The sequence below is a fragment of the Echiichthys vipera genome, assembly GCF_963691815.1.
Source record: "Echiichthys vipera genome assembly, chromosome: 18".
In the NCBI taxonomy this organism is placed as follows: domain Eukaryota; kingdom Metazoa; phylum Chordata; class Actinopteri; order Perciformes; family Trachinidae; genus Echiichthys; species Echiichthys vipera.
In genome coordinates, this window is record NC_139843.1 from 24,663,741 (window position 1) to 24,677,500 (window position 13,760).

At 42.7% G+C, this 13,760-nt stretch overlaps 1 protein-coding gene across 1 annotated transcript in view; it reads right to left on the reverse strand.

Annotated features, from left to right (window-relative positions):
* fasn (fatty acid synthase) overlaps positions 1-13,760 on the reverse strand; it is a 57,710-nt gene that overhangs the window by 26,202 nt on the left and 17,748 nt on the right. Inside the window, exons 5-17 of the mRNA XM_083932906.1 lie at positions 12,990-13,190; positions 12,500-12,622; positions 11,637-11,752; positions 11,003-11,137; positions 9,488-9,950; positions 8,209-8,396; positions 5,944-6,133; positions 2,533-2,627; positions 1,795-1,929; positions 936-1,139; positions 699-814; positions 343-518; positions 43-234 (exon numbers count right to left, since the gene is read on the reverse strand). Of these exons, the coding sequence (XP_083789032.1) occupies positions 43-234; positions 343-518; positions 699-814; positions 936-1,139; positions 1,795-1,929; positions 2,533-2,627; positions 5,944-6,133; positions 8,209-8,396; positions 9,488-9,950; positions 11,003-11,137; positions 11,637-11,752; positions 12,500-12,622; positions 12,990-13,190 (2,334 nt within the window). The remainder of the gene's footprint in view (positions 1-42; positions 235-342; positions 519-698; positions 815-935; positions 1,140-1,794; positions 1,930-2,532; positions 2,628-5,943; positions 6,134-8,208; positions 8,397-9,487; positions 9,951-11,002; positions 11,138-11,636; positions 11,753-12,499; positions 12,623-12,989; positions 13,191-13,760) is intronic.

The window sequence follows — 13,760 nt, forward strand, 5'->3', positions numbered from 1 at the left end:
CCCATCCCCATCACGCTCCCACGTGTGCTTCTCTGGCCTCACCGGTCTTTGGCAGGATGGTGGCCCTGTGGATTGTGACGTCCTCAAAGGTTACAGGGGTGCTTTCCATAACAACCCCCAGACTTCTTACCAAGGTACGCCAGGCCAGCACCAAGTAACCCGTTGCCGGGTAAAGGACACGCCCATCAATACAGTGTCCAATCAGGTAGTAGTCTGTAGACTCCGGGTTAATGTCTGTTGTTGGACACAGAGCACGGCAAGTGGTCAAAAACAATGGAGTCATAATATGACATAAGAGGGCAGATGGATAACTGCTTTTTGATCCAGATGTGCATTTCATACCGATATTATAGACACTGGCAGAATTGGATCCTCCTGAGCCATAGGAAAAATCCTCTACCTTAGGGACATCCCAGGTCTGGGCATGGTCCCACTGCACCAAGGGGGAGATTAGAGGTGTACCAACAGGCACAGGGTACTTCACCGCAGGGCAGAGGCTGTTACTGTCCACATTGATGCTAGAGAGGTGCATTAAAAAGAATTCTGATATTAGCAATCTGAAACTGCTACCATGAGTGCTCAAAGAGGAGAAGCAGACAGCAGGTTTCACTTCAAAGCCCATCCAGAACAACAGGTGACCCCAACTAAACTAATGCACCAAAAGTCACAAACGCAGAGAGAGTTAGGCATTTACTGACCCGTTCATGTAGACTTTGCCAATGTTTGAGAGGAAGAACTCAAGGTTGTTGGGGTGGCCTCTCTTCATCAAGGGGAGGATGGAACATGTGTGCTTCAAGCTACGCTTCAGGATGGCCTGAGCACGAAACATGGATGAAAATATGAACATCTGATAATGTAACATTATATATTATATGACAGAAAATAAGGAATAGCATAATAAGTGCACTTTAGTCAACAACTTGAACTGTGCATACCTGCAGCAGAGCATGAGGTGCGATCTCCACCACCACAGCATTTTCAGGCACCAGGCTGAGGCCCTCGTGGAACAGCACAGGGCTCACCAGGTTATTGACATGGTAGTCAGCCGAGCTGTACAGAGCCAGAGGAGAGTCCCACTCAGACTGAGGGATGCTGGTGCTCACCCAGCGGGGCGAACGCTGCCGTGGCTCCTTGATCACCTACACACAAGATGACATTTATATTATTTTTCCATACCTAATACCCTGTTCCTCTTTAACCTAAAACATGATGCCTTTAGTTATGGTTGTGTTGAGAAAAGGTCCTTCATATAAAGCAGAAAAAAACTTCCATAATGCTGAACTTGCAGGATACAAAACTGAGTTTGACCCTTATGAGATTATAATAATTATAATAATATTCTTATTAATAATAATAAATACTATTTTATAGCGCTTTTCAGCAACTCAAAGTCGCCTATTGTGTCAAAAAATTACCAGTTACTTAATAATTGATGATGCCAATACAAAGCATGACACTGTTCTTTATTTTTCTTTATTTGAGCATACATTAAAGAACACCAGGAGAAATATAAAATAACATAAGAAACAAAATGCATAGGTGGGATGAAAAAAAAATGAGGGCTTGTAAAGGAACCGACCAAACATGTTCATTTGTAAATTCTTGCCAGCAATTTACAAATGAACCTTTCTTTTTTTTAAATATCTAAAATGGTTAGAACATACTAAAGATCCTATATGACTTCACCAAAGGGAACTGAATGTGTTTGCCAGTCTCCTCAGTCACTGTCACTGTAACAGCAGGAGTCAGAGATGCACTGTTGCATACTGTTCAAGATGTTGCAGAGCTACGCACCTTCTTCAGAGCAGCCAGCAGGGCTGGAGCGATGGAGGCCATGTAGTAGGAGTGGAAAGCGACACCAGCGCTGCGCACCTCCTTTGCAAACACTCCCTGCTCTTTTAGCTCGGACACAAATGCACTGATTGAATCCTGATGAAACACACACACACCCACACACACATACACCCACATACACACACACCCAACCTGTCAAGACACAGAACCCTGCACCTGGGAAAACTAGATGGGTAAAAGTCAATGTAACCATGCTTCCATTAGACGACAGAGTTGCTATGATACTTGTACAACCTGACTTTGTTTTTTTTTAGAATGTTAAAGCATCCTGGCATCTTTTGCGTTGGCACTGCTATGCAAGTTAACAACTAGCTGCTGGTCCACAACTATATTCTCCTTCCTTCTTCTTTCCCTGTTGTCATCTCTCAAAAAAACACACATTTATCTTCTAAGTTTGCTGATGAGTTTTCTACAGTAGTGTTACCAAACCTGTAGTATTCAGCAAAAGCACTGGTAACATTAAGGTATTATGTTACGTATATTAGATACAACATTTCCCTAACTTTTCAGTGTCTAGGACACTGGCACAAATCCTGGAATATAAGCATAGTTACAAAATCAACACTGTGTGAGCCAATGAAAATGTGAACTTTCCAGATGTAAAAGCAAGTTCAATGTTGTCATGTTCTCTGTGTGTTAACAGAGCTATAAAAGACAAGGTCTCATAGAATATCTGACCTGAGGGCCAGAGATAGTGACAGTGTCCTCAGCGTTGTGGCAGGCTGGGACCACTCCCTTTGGACACTGAGCTATACACTCCTCCCAGGTCAACCCTGGAACACACACAGCAAGTGCACTTGTACTTATATAGTGTCTTTCTAGTCTAACAAACAACAAAAACAGCAAAATGAGAGTTGTAAAAGATTAAAATACATTGAATGAGAATCTTTGTTACTGTTGTCAACCAGTAATACTATTGGGGAAATCAGTAACAAAAGGAGCTCTGTTGAGTTATATTAAAAACATGTTATCAACCTTTACACAGGGCTCTCCTGCTATAGGACAAGACTTTTCTTCTTAAAGATCTCTTTTCCTCTCAAAATATGGATTTTTTAACTTTTAACTGAGACTTGGTTTAAAGCTGGAGACCTCTCGTGGAGCTCTGCTCTAGGGCTGTCGTGGTAATGTATAAACAAGCCAACTGCAGGGGGTGACAAGCCACCGCATGTGTCAATCTTAAATAAATTCATGGTGAAAACAAGAGTGAAGAGTGTCATTCTGCCCGCTACTGCAGGCGATGTTCACATCACATGATCCGCCAAGTGTGCGTGACTGAAAAATGACAGCTGCTTTAGTCGCAAAACCAAATGTTGCTGGTTTGGGAACATTTTGGCCTGGAAATTAAAGCCAAGGGAGAGCTAGCAAATTTAGACGAGGCAAAATCCCAAGAAAATTTTCAGTGAAACAGGCTTTTTTTTCCAGCTATGGAAGCGCCACTGCCCTCACCAAGTCATGGAGATGGAGCAGCCGCAGAGACAAGTCAGCCCGATGCCAGCTGACTGTTAATAAATGAAAGCAACAGGCACAAATCTCTTACAGACTCTGTTACACAATATGTGGTTGAGGAGATGGTTCCATTTAACACAATATTCAGAGACACCTCTCCCGAAAATTTACAACACGGAACAAACATCGGTCCAAAACGAGCTTAGGAATGTCTCTACTTCTCTGCAACAACGGATGTACAACTGTAGTAAAGTGTAAATATGATTCCTTATAACGTACAGACTGGATTGATGGTCACGATGTATGCGACAAGATTACACACAAAGTCGATGTACAGAAGTGATTACATGCATTTTCAAGCCGGGCAACGCAAATCTCACGTTTCACACGGTGCAAAACACACAACGTCAGGTCACCTCATCGCACAAGAACTTTTCAGGTGAATTGCAAAAACAGCTTGATTGTTTCGATAGGTGGATACTTATGGACAAAAGGAATATAAATGGGCTAATCAATAATATTATATAATGTATGATATATATTCATAAATCTGTATAAATTCTATTTTGGTGCTCGTTGCTAAAAAGGGACGTGGCTTTTAAATTAAGTTTTAGATTAGTTTTAAACTCTATTCTGCTGCTGGAGAAGACACTTAGTTCATCTGGATGATGGGGTGTGTGAATTACTTGAAGGTGGATTGTCCTGCAGTGTAATCTAGTCGAGTCGAGTCAGCACATACAGAAAAACGGCAGACAGACTGGGGGCCCTGATCAATCAATGTAGATGCGGTTAATTAGTTAAAAACACATATACAGGGCAATATTTGTGTGATCTAAACAGCAGCCTGTGCAGAAATCGCTTCATAAATAGACTTGAATCTTAAAAAAAAAACGCTTAATAAAAATGAATTCAACATCTTGAAATGTAAAACTATCAAACCCTCAGTGGGCATATTTAATGAAAATACTCACTCACTCACTCGCTCGCTCACTCACTCACTCACTCACTCACTCACTCACTCACTCACTCACTCACTCACTCACTCACTCACTCACTCACTCACTCACTCACTCACTCACTCACTCACTCACTCACTCACTCACTCACTCACTCACTCACTCACTCACTCACTCACTCACTCACTCACTCACTCACTCACAGGCAATATAAATGGGCTAATCAATAATATTATATAATGTATGATATATATTCATAAATCTGTATAAATTCTATTTTGGTGCTCGTTGCTAAAAAGGGACGTGGCTTTTAAATTAAGTTTTAGATTAGTTTTAAACTCTATTCTGCTGCTGGAGAAGACACTTAGTTCATCTGGATGATGGGGTGTGTGAATTACTTGAAGGTGGATTGTCCTGCAGTGTAATCTAGTCGAGTCGAGTCAGCACATACAGAAAAACGGCAGACAGACTGGGGGCCCTGATCAATCAATGTAGATGCGGTTAATTAGTTAAAAACACATATACAGGGCAATATTTGTGTGATCTAAACAGCAGCCTGTGCAGAAATCGCTTCATAAATAGACTTGAATCTTAAAAAAAAAACGCTTAATAAAAATGAATTCAACATCTTGAAATGTAAAACTATCAAACCCTCAGTGGGCATATTTAATGAAAATACTCACTCACTCACTCACTCACTCACTCACTCACTCACTCACTCACTCACTCACTCACTCACTCACTCACTCACTCACTCACTCACTCACTCACTCACTCACTCACTCACTCACTCACTCACTCACTCACTCACTCACTCACTCACTCACTCACTCACTCACTCACTCACTCACTCACTCACTCACTCACTCACTCACTCACTCACTCACTCACTCACTCACTCACTCACTCACTCACTCACTCACTCACTCACTCACTCACTCACTCACTCACTCACTCACTCACTCACTCACTCACTCACTCACTCACTCACTCACTCACTCACTCACTCACTCACTCACTCACTCACTCACTCACTCACTCACTCACTCACTCACTCACTCACTCACTCACTCACTCACTCACTCACTCACTCACTCACTCACTCACTCACTCACTCACTCACTCACTCACTCACTCACTCACTCACTCACTCACTCACTCACTCACTCACTCACTCACTCACTCACTCACTCACTCACTCACTCACTCACTCACTCACTCACTCACTCACTCACTCACTCACTCACTCACTCACTCACTCACTCACTCACTCACTCACTCACTCACTCACTCACTCACTCACTCACTCACTCACTCACTCACTCACTCACTCACTCACTCACTCACTCACTCACTCACTCACTCACTCACTCACTCACTCACTCACTCACTCACTCACTCACTCACTCACTCACTCACTCACTCACTCACTCACTCACTCACTCACTCACTCACTCACTCACTCACTCACTCACTCACTCACTCACTCACTCACTCACTCACTCACTCACTCACTCACTCACTCACTCACTCACTCACTCACTCACTCACTCACTCACTCACTCACTCACTCACTCACTCACTCACTCACTCACTCACTCACTCACTCACTCACTCACTCACTCACTCACTCACTCACTCACTCACTCACTCACTCACTCACTCACTCACTCACTCACTCACTCACCAATGGCAGCCATGCCTCCTGGAGGAAGGTTGGCCTCCTTAATGCAGCGGCCTCTCCAGTAAGCAGCCTGGATGGCCTCAGTGTGGCTAAGGGAGCCATCAGCGTAGCCACAGGCCAGTTCTCCAACGGAGTGTCCTACAATGCCATCGGGCTGCAGACCCATCTTAGTGAGCAGGTCAATCTGGGCTACCTGTAAAGAACCACAGAACACACATAGACCATAGACTTAGTTGTAGTTTAAGCTGAATATAAACAAGCAATGAATCCAAATCAGATGCAGTCTTTTAAAGGATTTCTTGATATTTATTGTTTTATTACCACACTTCTGTGTAGGTACCACCGGCAAATCCACAGATGATTTGCTCATTTCTGTGATAAATCTGAATTTTCAGTCTTCTCTTGACCAAACAAAATGGGTAGAAGCATGGTCCCTTTGTTAAGCAACAAAACCCAGGGCCAACAGCAATGTGGTCCAGGATCCCCGACATTCTGGGTGTTAACACCACCCAGAGACCCAAGTTTCAGCTGCTATTGGTCAAAGTCTGACCTGGAACTTATGACATCACCAGGTTTATAAAGCTAGAAGACAACTATTGTTCTTCCTCTTGCACTCTTCTTACCCTTCCCCTCCATACTCTTGCTGTCCCCTCATCTCACACCAGCTGCCAGCTGCCAACCGTCATGAAAGCCTCAGTGTGGCCTGCATGAAGCTGAACCAATAGCGGATCAAGGTTGAGACATGAGTGCCTGCAATTTCCCAGACAACTACTGGTTACACACTATAACCCCCTCAAGGTTAATTAGAGCTGCTACAACAATGTCAGCCAGTTAAGTTGAAGCGTTATTCCGGCGCAAAATCATTGCAGGGTCTTTTTCGTCACTTCCATACATCAAATAATCCATTTTCGTGTAACTACTATTAAGAGAGAAATCCGGTGGAGTTGCTAACAGCCGGATTTGGCTAAAAGTGATTAGCTCGGGCAGTACAGTGAAGGCATTAAAATGGCTTTAACCACTATCACTGCTGAAAATAACAGCAAACCTCTGCAGCAGCATGATAACCTACACAGAAAACAAAGCACCAATGGGCTCCTTCCTTTGGGATTGTCGATTTTCGTAATAGACTGTACTATGAGAGGAGCTGGTACAGGGGCCAGTAGGGAAGTCTTTAAAACACTCTTTCAATAAACTCACTGACTATGTTGTTGGTGCTTCAAAAATATTTACATCAGCACTTAGTGTTAGGAGTCATACCCAAACGGTAACTTGGGGTCTAAAAAATGGAGCCAATGGTGAAGTGTCTTAAAGCTGCATTCTTTCTAATGCCTTAGGGTGTGGCTATCCTGTGGTTAACAAGTTGTTACCATATTGTTCTCCGGTTTGGGCCTGTGTTTTAATCTAAGAACTTTGTAGAGAGTCTAACTGCTCATTTCCACCAGATGCAGTTTTGGTTGGTTTCAATTAAAGTCTGTGTGTATGTTTCCAACGACTCCATCACAGTTCCGGCGATCTGGACCCTCCGGAGCCGATACACAGAGCTTCTATTTTTTCTAAATGCCGGACCACACCGCAGAAATTCAGCACAGAGCAGATTGTGCGGGACAGGAGGTGGAGCACAGAAACAAAATCTAATTTCCGATTAATTTTAAAATAAAATACACTGTGCTCACAATATTGTACTTAACCATAGCGGGATCACGATAATCTCCACAAAAAAGGACGATCAGTAGTTTCCCTTCTACTTGTCTGGATGGAACCAAACTGTTGTTGGTTTTGTGGTTCTGTTTATAAAAACTAATACATGAATTAGCGAGATCTCGCGGGTCCTTGTGACTGCAGCTGTGACAGCGGAGCATGGAGCAGACACGCAGTGCTGCCGTTCTGCAACAAACCCACAACCGGTTGAAATTCCGTTGTAAGGAGTAGGATGTTCATCTATAAACCTTGTTAATCAGTGACAACACTGGATAACTTAGCTCCACCCTCTCGCCCCAAATACTAGAAATTCTAGCTGCAAAACAAACAAGATGGCGACAGCCAAAAACAAAGATGGCAATGGCCAAAACACAAGATGGCTTTTCAACAAAAGTCCACAAACCAATGGGTGATGTCATGGAGGCTACGTCCACTTCCATACAGTCTATGGGCTATGTTCATATCAAAATTACACCAATTTGCTAGGGTTCCAACATCAATTAGTTTAGTAATTTCCCCCTGGGATTATTAAAGTATTTCTGATTCTGAAAAATTACGTCTCTACTCTACCTGTATGGCAGCAAGGCCAACAAAGGCATGAACAGTGTCTTCGAAAGTGGCATCATCGGCATCCATCAGTAGGCGAGACACAGCTAGGCCGGTGTCCTTCAGGGCTACATCTGACCGCAGGATGGACTCTCTGAAGTCTGGCAGCTGCATGAGACTGCGGCCCATGCTTGCCCACTGTGTCCCCATACCTGTGTATACAATTCAAAGTCACAAACCTTTATCCAATCCAGCAATACATCATTACTGAAAACACCCATATACCTGAAGAGTTCTCAATTTATCGACAGTCCCATTCCAAAGCTCAATAGCAAATATTGCTTGAGAGGGCAATATCAATAACATAATTATAAATAATTCATATCAATGTTAAATCGTTTAAAATCAAAAGAATCAAAAAACAAAACAATAGACAAATAAGCACATACCATGGTTGTGAAATTGTACAGGGGGTCATGGGGTCGGTTCAACCAGATTACAAATGATCTCTTTCATCAGTGGATCATGCAGATCATTTTAGTTTTAGGCTCCGTCCCAATTCCACCCCTTAGCCCTTCCCCTTGTTTTTGCGCGTTCATGTGAGGGATAGGGGTGTCCCAATTGTCATCTGGGTAAGGGGTAGGGTTAGGACAAAGGGCTACGTAGCCCTTCAAATGAAGATTCTGAAGGACCACACTCATCAAAGTTGTTTAAAAAAGCCGGCGTCACGTTCCATGGCAAAAGAATCACACAAATTTAAGTACTTTCAGCATTTTAATTTATAATTTAATTACGGCAGTCATGTGTTATGTACAATGTTTGAGCGTTTTTTAATTGTCAAGTTAGTTTTGAATCACTGACGTTAACGTTAAGGTTGTCGTAGCCGATGCTAATGTTCCGGTGGCTGTAGCTAGCTGGGGAGCATCCTATGTTCCCCGAGCTGCTATCGCTATTTGTTGAGCTGAGATATCCGATAACCCTTGACATGGCAACACATCCATTACGGTTATCAGTTCGCAGTGCATTTTTTTAATATTACTATTCCTTGATTATACTGGCGTACTGCTTTGATAACTGTAAAAAATACACAGCAGAAACATTGCTTTTCAGACAGTGTGTCCAGATACTCTGGATATCCCACACACTGGAATATGAACTGTTTTCAGTGGGAATTCTTCGGAAAAAGTTCTAATAAAAACTGGAGACATCTTGCTCTATAGATAATAAAAAGCAATTACTGAAAAACCCATATGCAAACTGAATTCTATATTACATCTACCTGTCTAAGACTTTGATGACTCACCAGAACAGATGTACCAGAGGGGCCTGGCAGCGGCCTGCGCCTGCTGCACCTCCATGACGTCACTCTCAGAGCCAATCAAAGTGTAGCCTCGGTAGGGCATGCTGGCAGTAGGAACTCCTGATACCTCATTCAGCAAAGACAGGAAGCTGTCATCTTCAGTGTGTTCCTTCCCCTTTTGAAGCATGGCCTTCACTGCGACCTCTGTGCGGCCACAGGCCTGAAGCAATCTGGGAAATGTCCTTGGTGGTGTAGACGCATCAGCAGTTCTCTCAGCAGGACGAAGGATCACATGAACATTTGAACCGCCAAATCCAAAGGAGTTGACGCCTACAATGCCACCTTTGATGGAAATTGGCCGGTCAACGACTTTAACCCGACCATCGGTGAGGGCTGGAATATCAGGGTTAGGGGAGTTGAAGTGCAAGTTGGGAGCCCAGACTCCGCGCTCCAAAGAAAGACACACCTGTGTGTAGAATGAAAAACAATCAACAAAGTAAAAATGAAGAAGACTTTTCATTTGGCTGAAATAACTACAATAGCTCATAATCAATCACTTTTTCTCTTTAGTCGATTTGGTTGAAAATGACAGATGCATCCTGCAGCTAACGTCACTATAATACATTTCACACATAAGAGGGTTAAAAGGGGGCAGAACAACTTTTGGAAAATCTTCAGAAACTTTCCATGGGAGGTTAAACTGTGTGGCTTCAATAGTCTTGTGCTCCGGGCTCAAAAATGGGGCCTCAATAGTCCAGGGTTCTAGAAATAGTCTGTGCACGTGATGGAGGAATACACAGTGCATGTAGGGGGCGTGGCCTCATCACCCCTGCAGTAAGCACTCTGCAAGTGTACTTGTATGAAATCTGGTTGTTTTAGTCAAGATTATGCTAAAATATTTTTTCACGAACTATATTTAAAAAGGGAAAAACTCTTAAAGGCCTACCTTCAATTTCAATTCTTAAATTCCAGTTAATTTCCCTTTATTCCTGTTAATTTCCATACATTCCCAGTAAAAGTTTCAAACTTCCAAAGTCCCCAGAATTTCACAACCCTACACATAAGTATATCATCTCTTATGAAAAAATAAAGAAAAGAAAATCAGTATAATAGACTTAATAAAACATTGTGAATGAACCAACTTTACATTGTTAAATATCTGAAAAGGGCTAATTTTCTGAAAGATTGGTCAATCCCTTCCACTTTACGCAGTTCTAGGCCAGGTTGGTGGAGATGAAAAAGTAGGCAAACCTCTGTCTCAAGCTGTGTTATTTCATTCCTCACTGAACTACTTCTATCACTTTTCATGTGAACAACACCATGAACGTTTTCCAAAAGTGACAGAAAGTGTGCAATTTTTCACGTCAGGACGATAACGAAATGCAAAGAGTTCTTGCAGGTATCAGATAGGCTGTGGGGTGTAGGCTGGAACAGGCAATGACAACAGGTCTCATAAAGAATAAAAAGAATGTTCTTGTTTGAAATCATCAGAGCAACCAGTAGTGTCGTCACTCTCACCTTAGCCAGGGCAGCCAGGCCAGAGGCTGGTTCTGGATGGCCCATGTTGGACTTGGTGGAGCCAATGAGTAGAGGCTCTCGCTTTGATTGACAGAATACACCGACAATGCCATTCACTTCTTGTGGGTCGCCAACCTGCATGTAAAGAGCATGAGAGACGAGAGACTCTCCTCGTGAGTGACATTTAAAGTGTGAAGGTCACTTTTTGATTTTCTTATCAAGTATCTGTTCTGTAATTTCAACGGCTGATTAGGGCCAAGTATGAAAAAAAAAAAAGTTACGGACCCTGGGGAGGGGGGTAAAATTTTGAGACCTTTAGTTTACGCTACCTGCAGACCACCATTGGGCATGATTATGAATATTAAGTAGCCATGTGGACCGCCCAACGAGGTTAGTTCCTTGAAAAACAAAACACTATTTTTCCGACTGTTTTTATTCTAGGAAATTTGCTACTTTTTCCTTGTAGATTTGCCACTTTTTTTCTGGAAATATTACACACCTCCCACGGGTCGGTAATTTTTTTCTTATCATTCTTTCATACTTGGCCTTAATACGCCGTTGTATGTAATACAAAGATCAGCCCTGAATCAGGCTAAAAGTGTGATTCAGAAATGACACTGTTGTGTGTACTGACCCGTGTTCCCGTGCCGTGGGCCTCGACGTATTCCACCTGCTCAGGAGTTATATTTGCCTCCTGGTACAAAGAACGAACCAGCCTCTGCTGCATCTCGCCTGAAGGAAACGTTACACCTGAGGGACCAAGAGGAGTGTGTAAGTATGCTACACTATACCATAACAGTTGGGTAACTGTAACAGACATACATAGTCTATATGAAATAACCACATAATAAAGTCTATTATTGTATACTTCTGTGTAAATTAAATACTTAGAAGTAATTAAGACAAATTCATTTCTTATATATATATATATATATATATCTTATATATTCCACATGTCGTTGTTTCCCTTTAGGATTTTTACTTTTTTTGTTGTACCACCCCAACACAGAGTCTACACATGCTGTGTCTCTGCTACACACACTCTGCAGCGCCCGGCAACCCATGGACCCTCAGTCAGCCTAAACCCCAGCACCGGGGGTCTGATCCTGGACCATCCTGGACCACCCTAGTCTGACTCCCAGCCAAAACAGCCGTGAAACAGGACAGTTGCCAATCTTTGGTCCATCTCTGCTGCAAAATGTATAACGAAATAACAGCATGTGTGTGGACTCTAAAGGCTCCATTTAGCTATCACTGTTGGCTGTAGGCGGGCTGTAGAGGGACTCAGGAGCGAGAAAAACGTCACATTCTTCGGAGTTGTCATTGATCCTGAAACCTTTACAGAGGTCAATCCACAGGCTGTTATGGACAACCGAGTCTTCATTTTTTTTAAGTGGCTTAACAACAAACAATTAATACATGTAAAAAGTAAATTAATACGCAGGTCCTTTAAGCATTGATTCAAACTATAATTTCTCTATTGATCATCAAACTTACCCTGCTCTTTGTATCCATCTGTGTTGTTGCCAGCATTGACCACTGTGGCATAGACCCTTTTAGCCATCGACCGCTTGGTCAGCAGCACTGCCACTGCTGCCTCAGAACGGCAGTATCCATTTCCTGAGCAACAAAACAATAGAAAGATAAACTTTATATACAAACACGCACACGCACGCACAGTTCATCAACCACAGTAAACAATTAAATATTACAAGGTGGCAACCCGACTGCTGGAGTTATTTTTTGTTGTTGAGACTACGATCTTGAGACACTAGATGGTGTTGTTCTGCTCTTCATATTCAACCTTTAATTAACTGTGCAAAAACTAATCTGTACTTAATCTGATTCACAGATTTGAATATCCTGTATGCCTTTATTGGATAATGAAAGATTGCGGAGGGGTGAAAATAAACAAGAGAGAGAGAGATATGACACAGAGATCCCCAGGCCGATTTGTCCGTGGAGGCAGCCCAAAAATGTCTTTTACCTGATGAGTCAAAGGACTTGCAGGTCCCCTCAGGACTGAGCATGCCCAGTTTCATAAACTGCAACGAGGTGTTTGGTTTGAGCAGCAGGTTTACTCCCCCCACCAGAGCAGCATCACAATGACCATGGCGAATGTCATGGAAGGCGTTTTCTAAAGCCAGCAGGCTGGAGGAGCATGCCGTGTCGATAGCGGTGCTGGGGCCTGGGGGAAAGAGAGGAGGGTGGATTAGAGCTAGAAACCACATCTGCAGACAAGGATACCCAGGAGGTACATGAGGGCATTCAAAATGTGGAATGGTTTAAGTTGACTAAATTACTTTCACTTCACACTACTGAGCACACAAACAGTGCACGTCCCTGCTAAAGATGAACAATTCTCTAAATTAATTTTGAACAGCAAATGAATATATACATGTCCGCTTGAAAATACACAGTCAGACGATGATGATCAGCAGTTTAGTGGGATTCTGTCAGCCATGCATAAGATTATTAGAACAAACTGTACAAATTACGAGACAGACCCATGACCAGTGAGTAAAGTTCATTCAAACTGAAGCACATTCCTGTAGGTCCACAAAAAGGCCAAATACTAAATGCAGGATCGGTCACGGCTACTTTACGTGTGTCGGGTGTCGAACATTGGTTGGAACTGCACAATGTGTTAATGAGTTATGACAGTTTGTGTGAAAAGACAAAAATATGGCATGTAAAAACAGCCTCATCTTAATGTGTTCTGTACTGAGTGTGGTGATAACTGGAAGAGAACAGACAG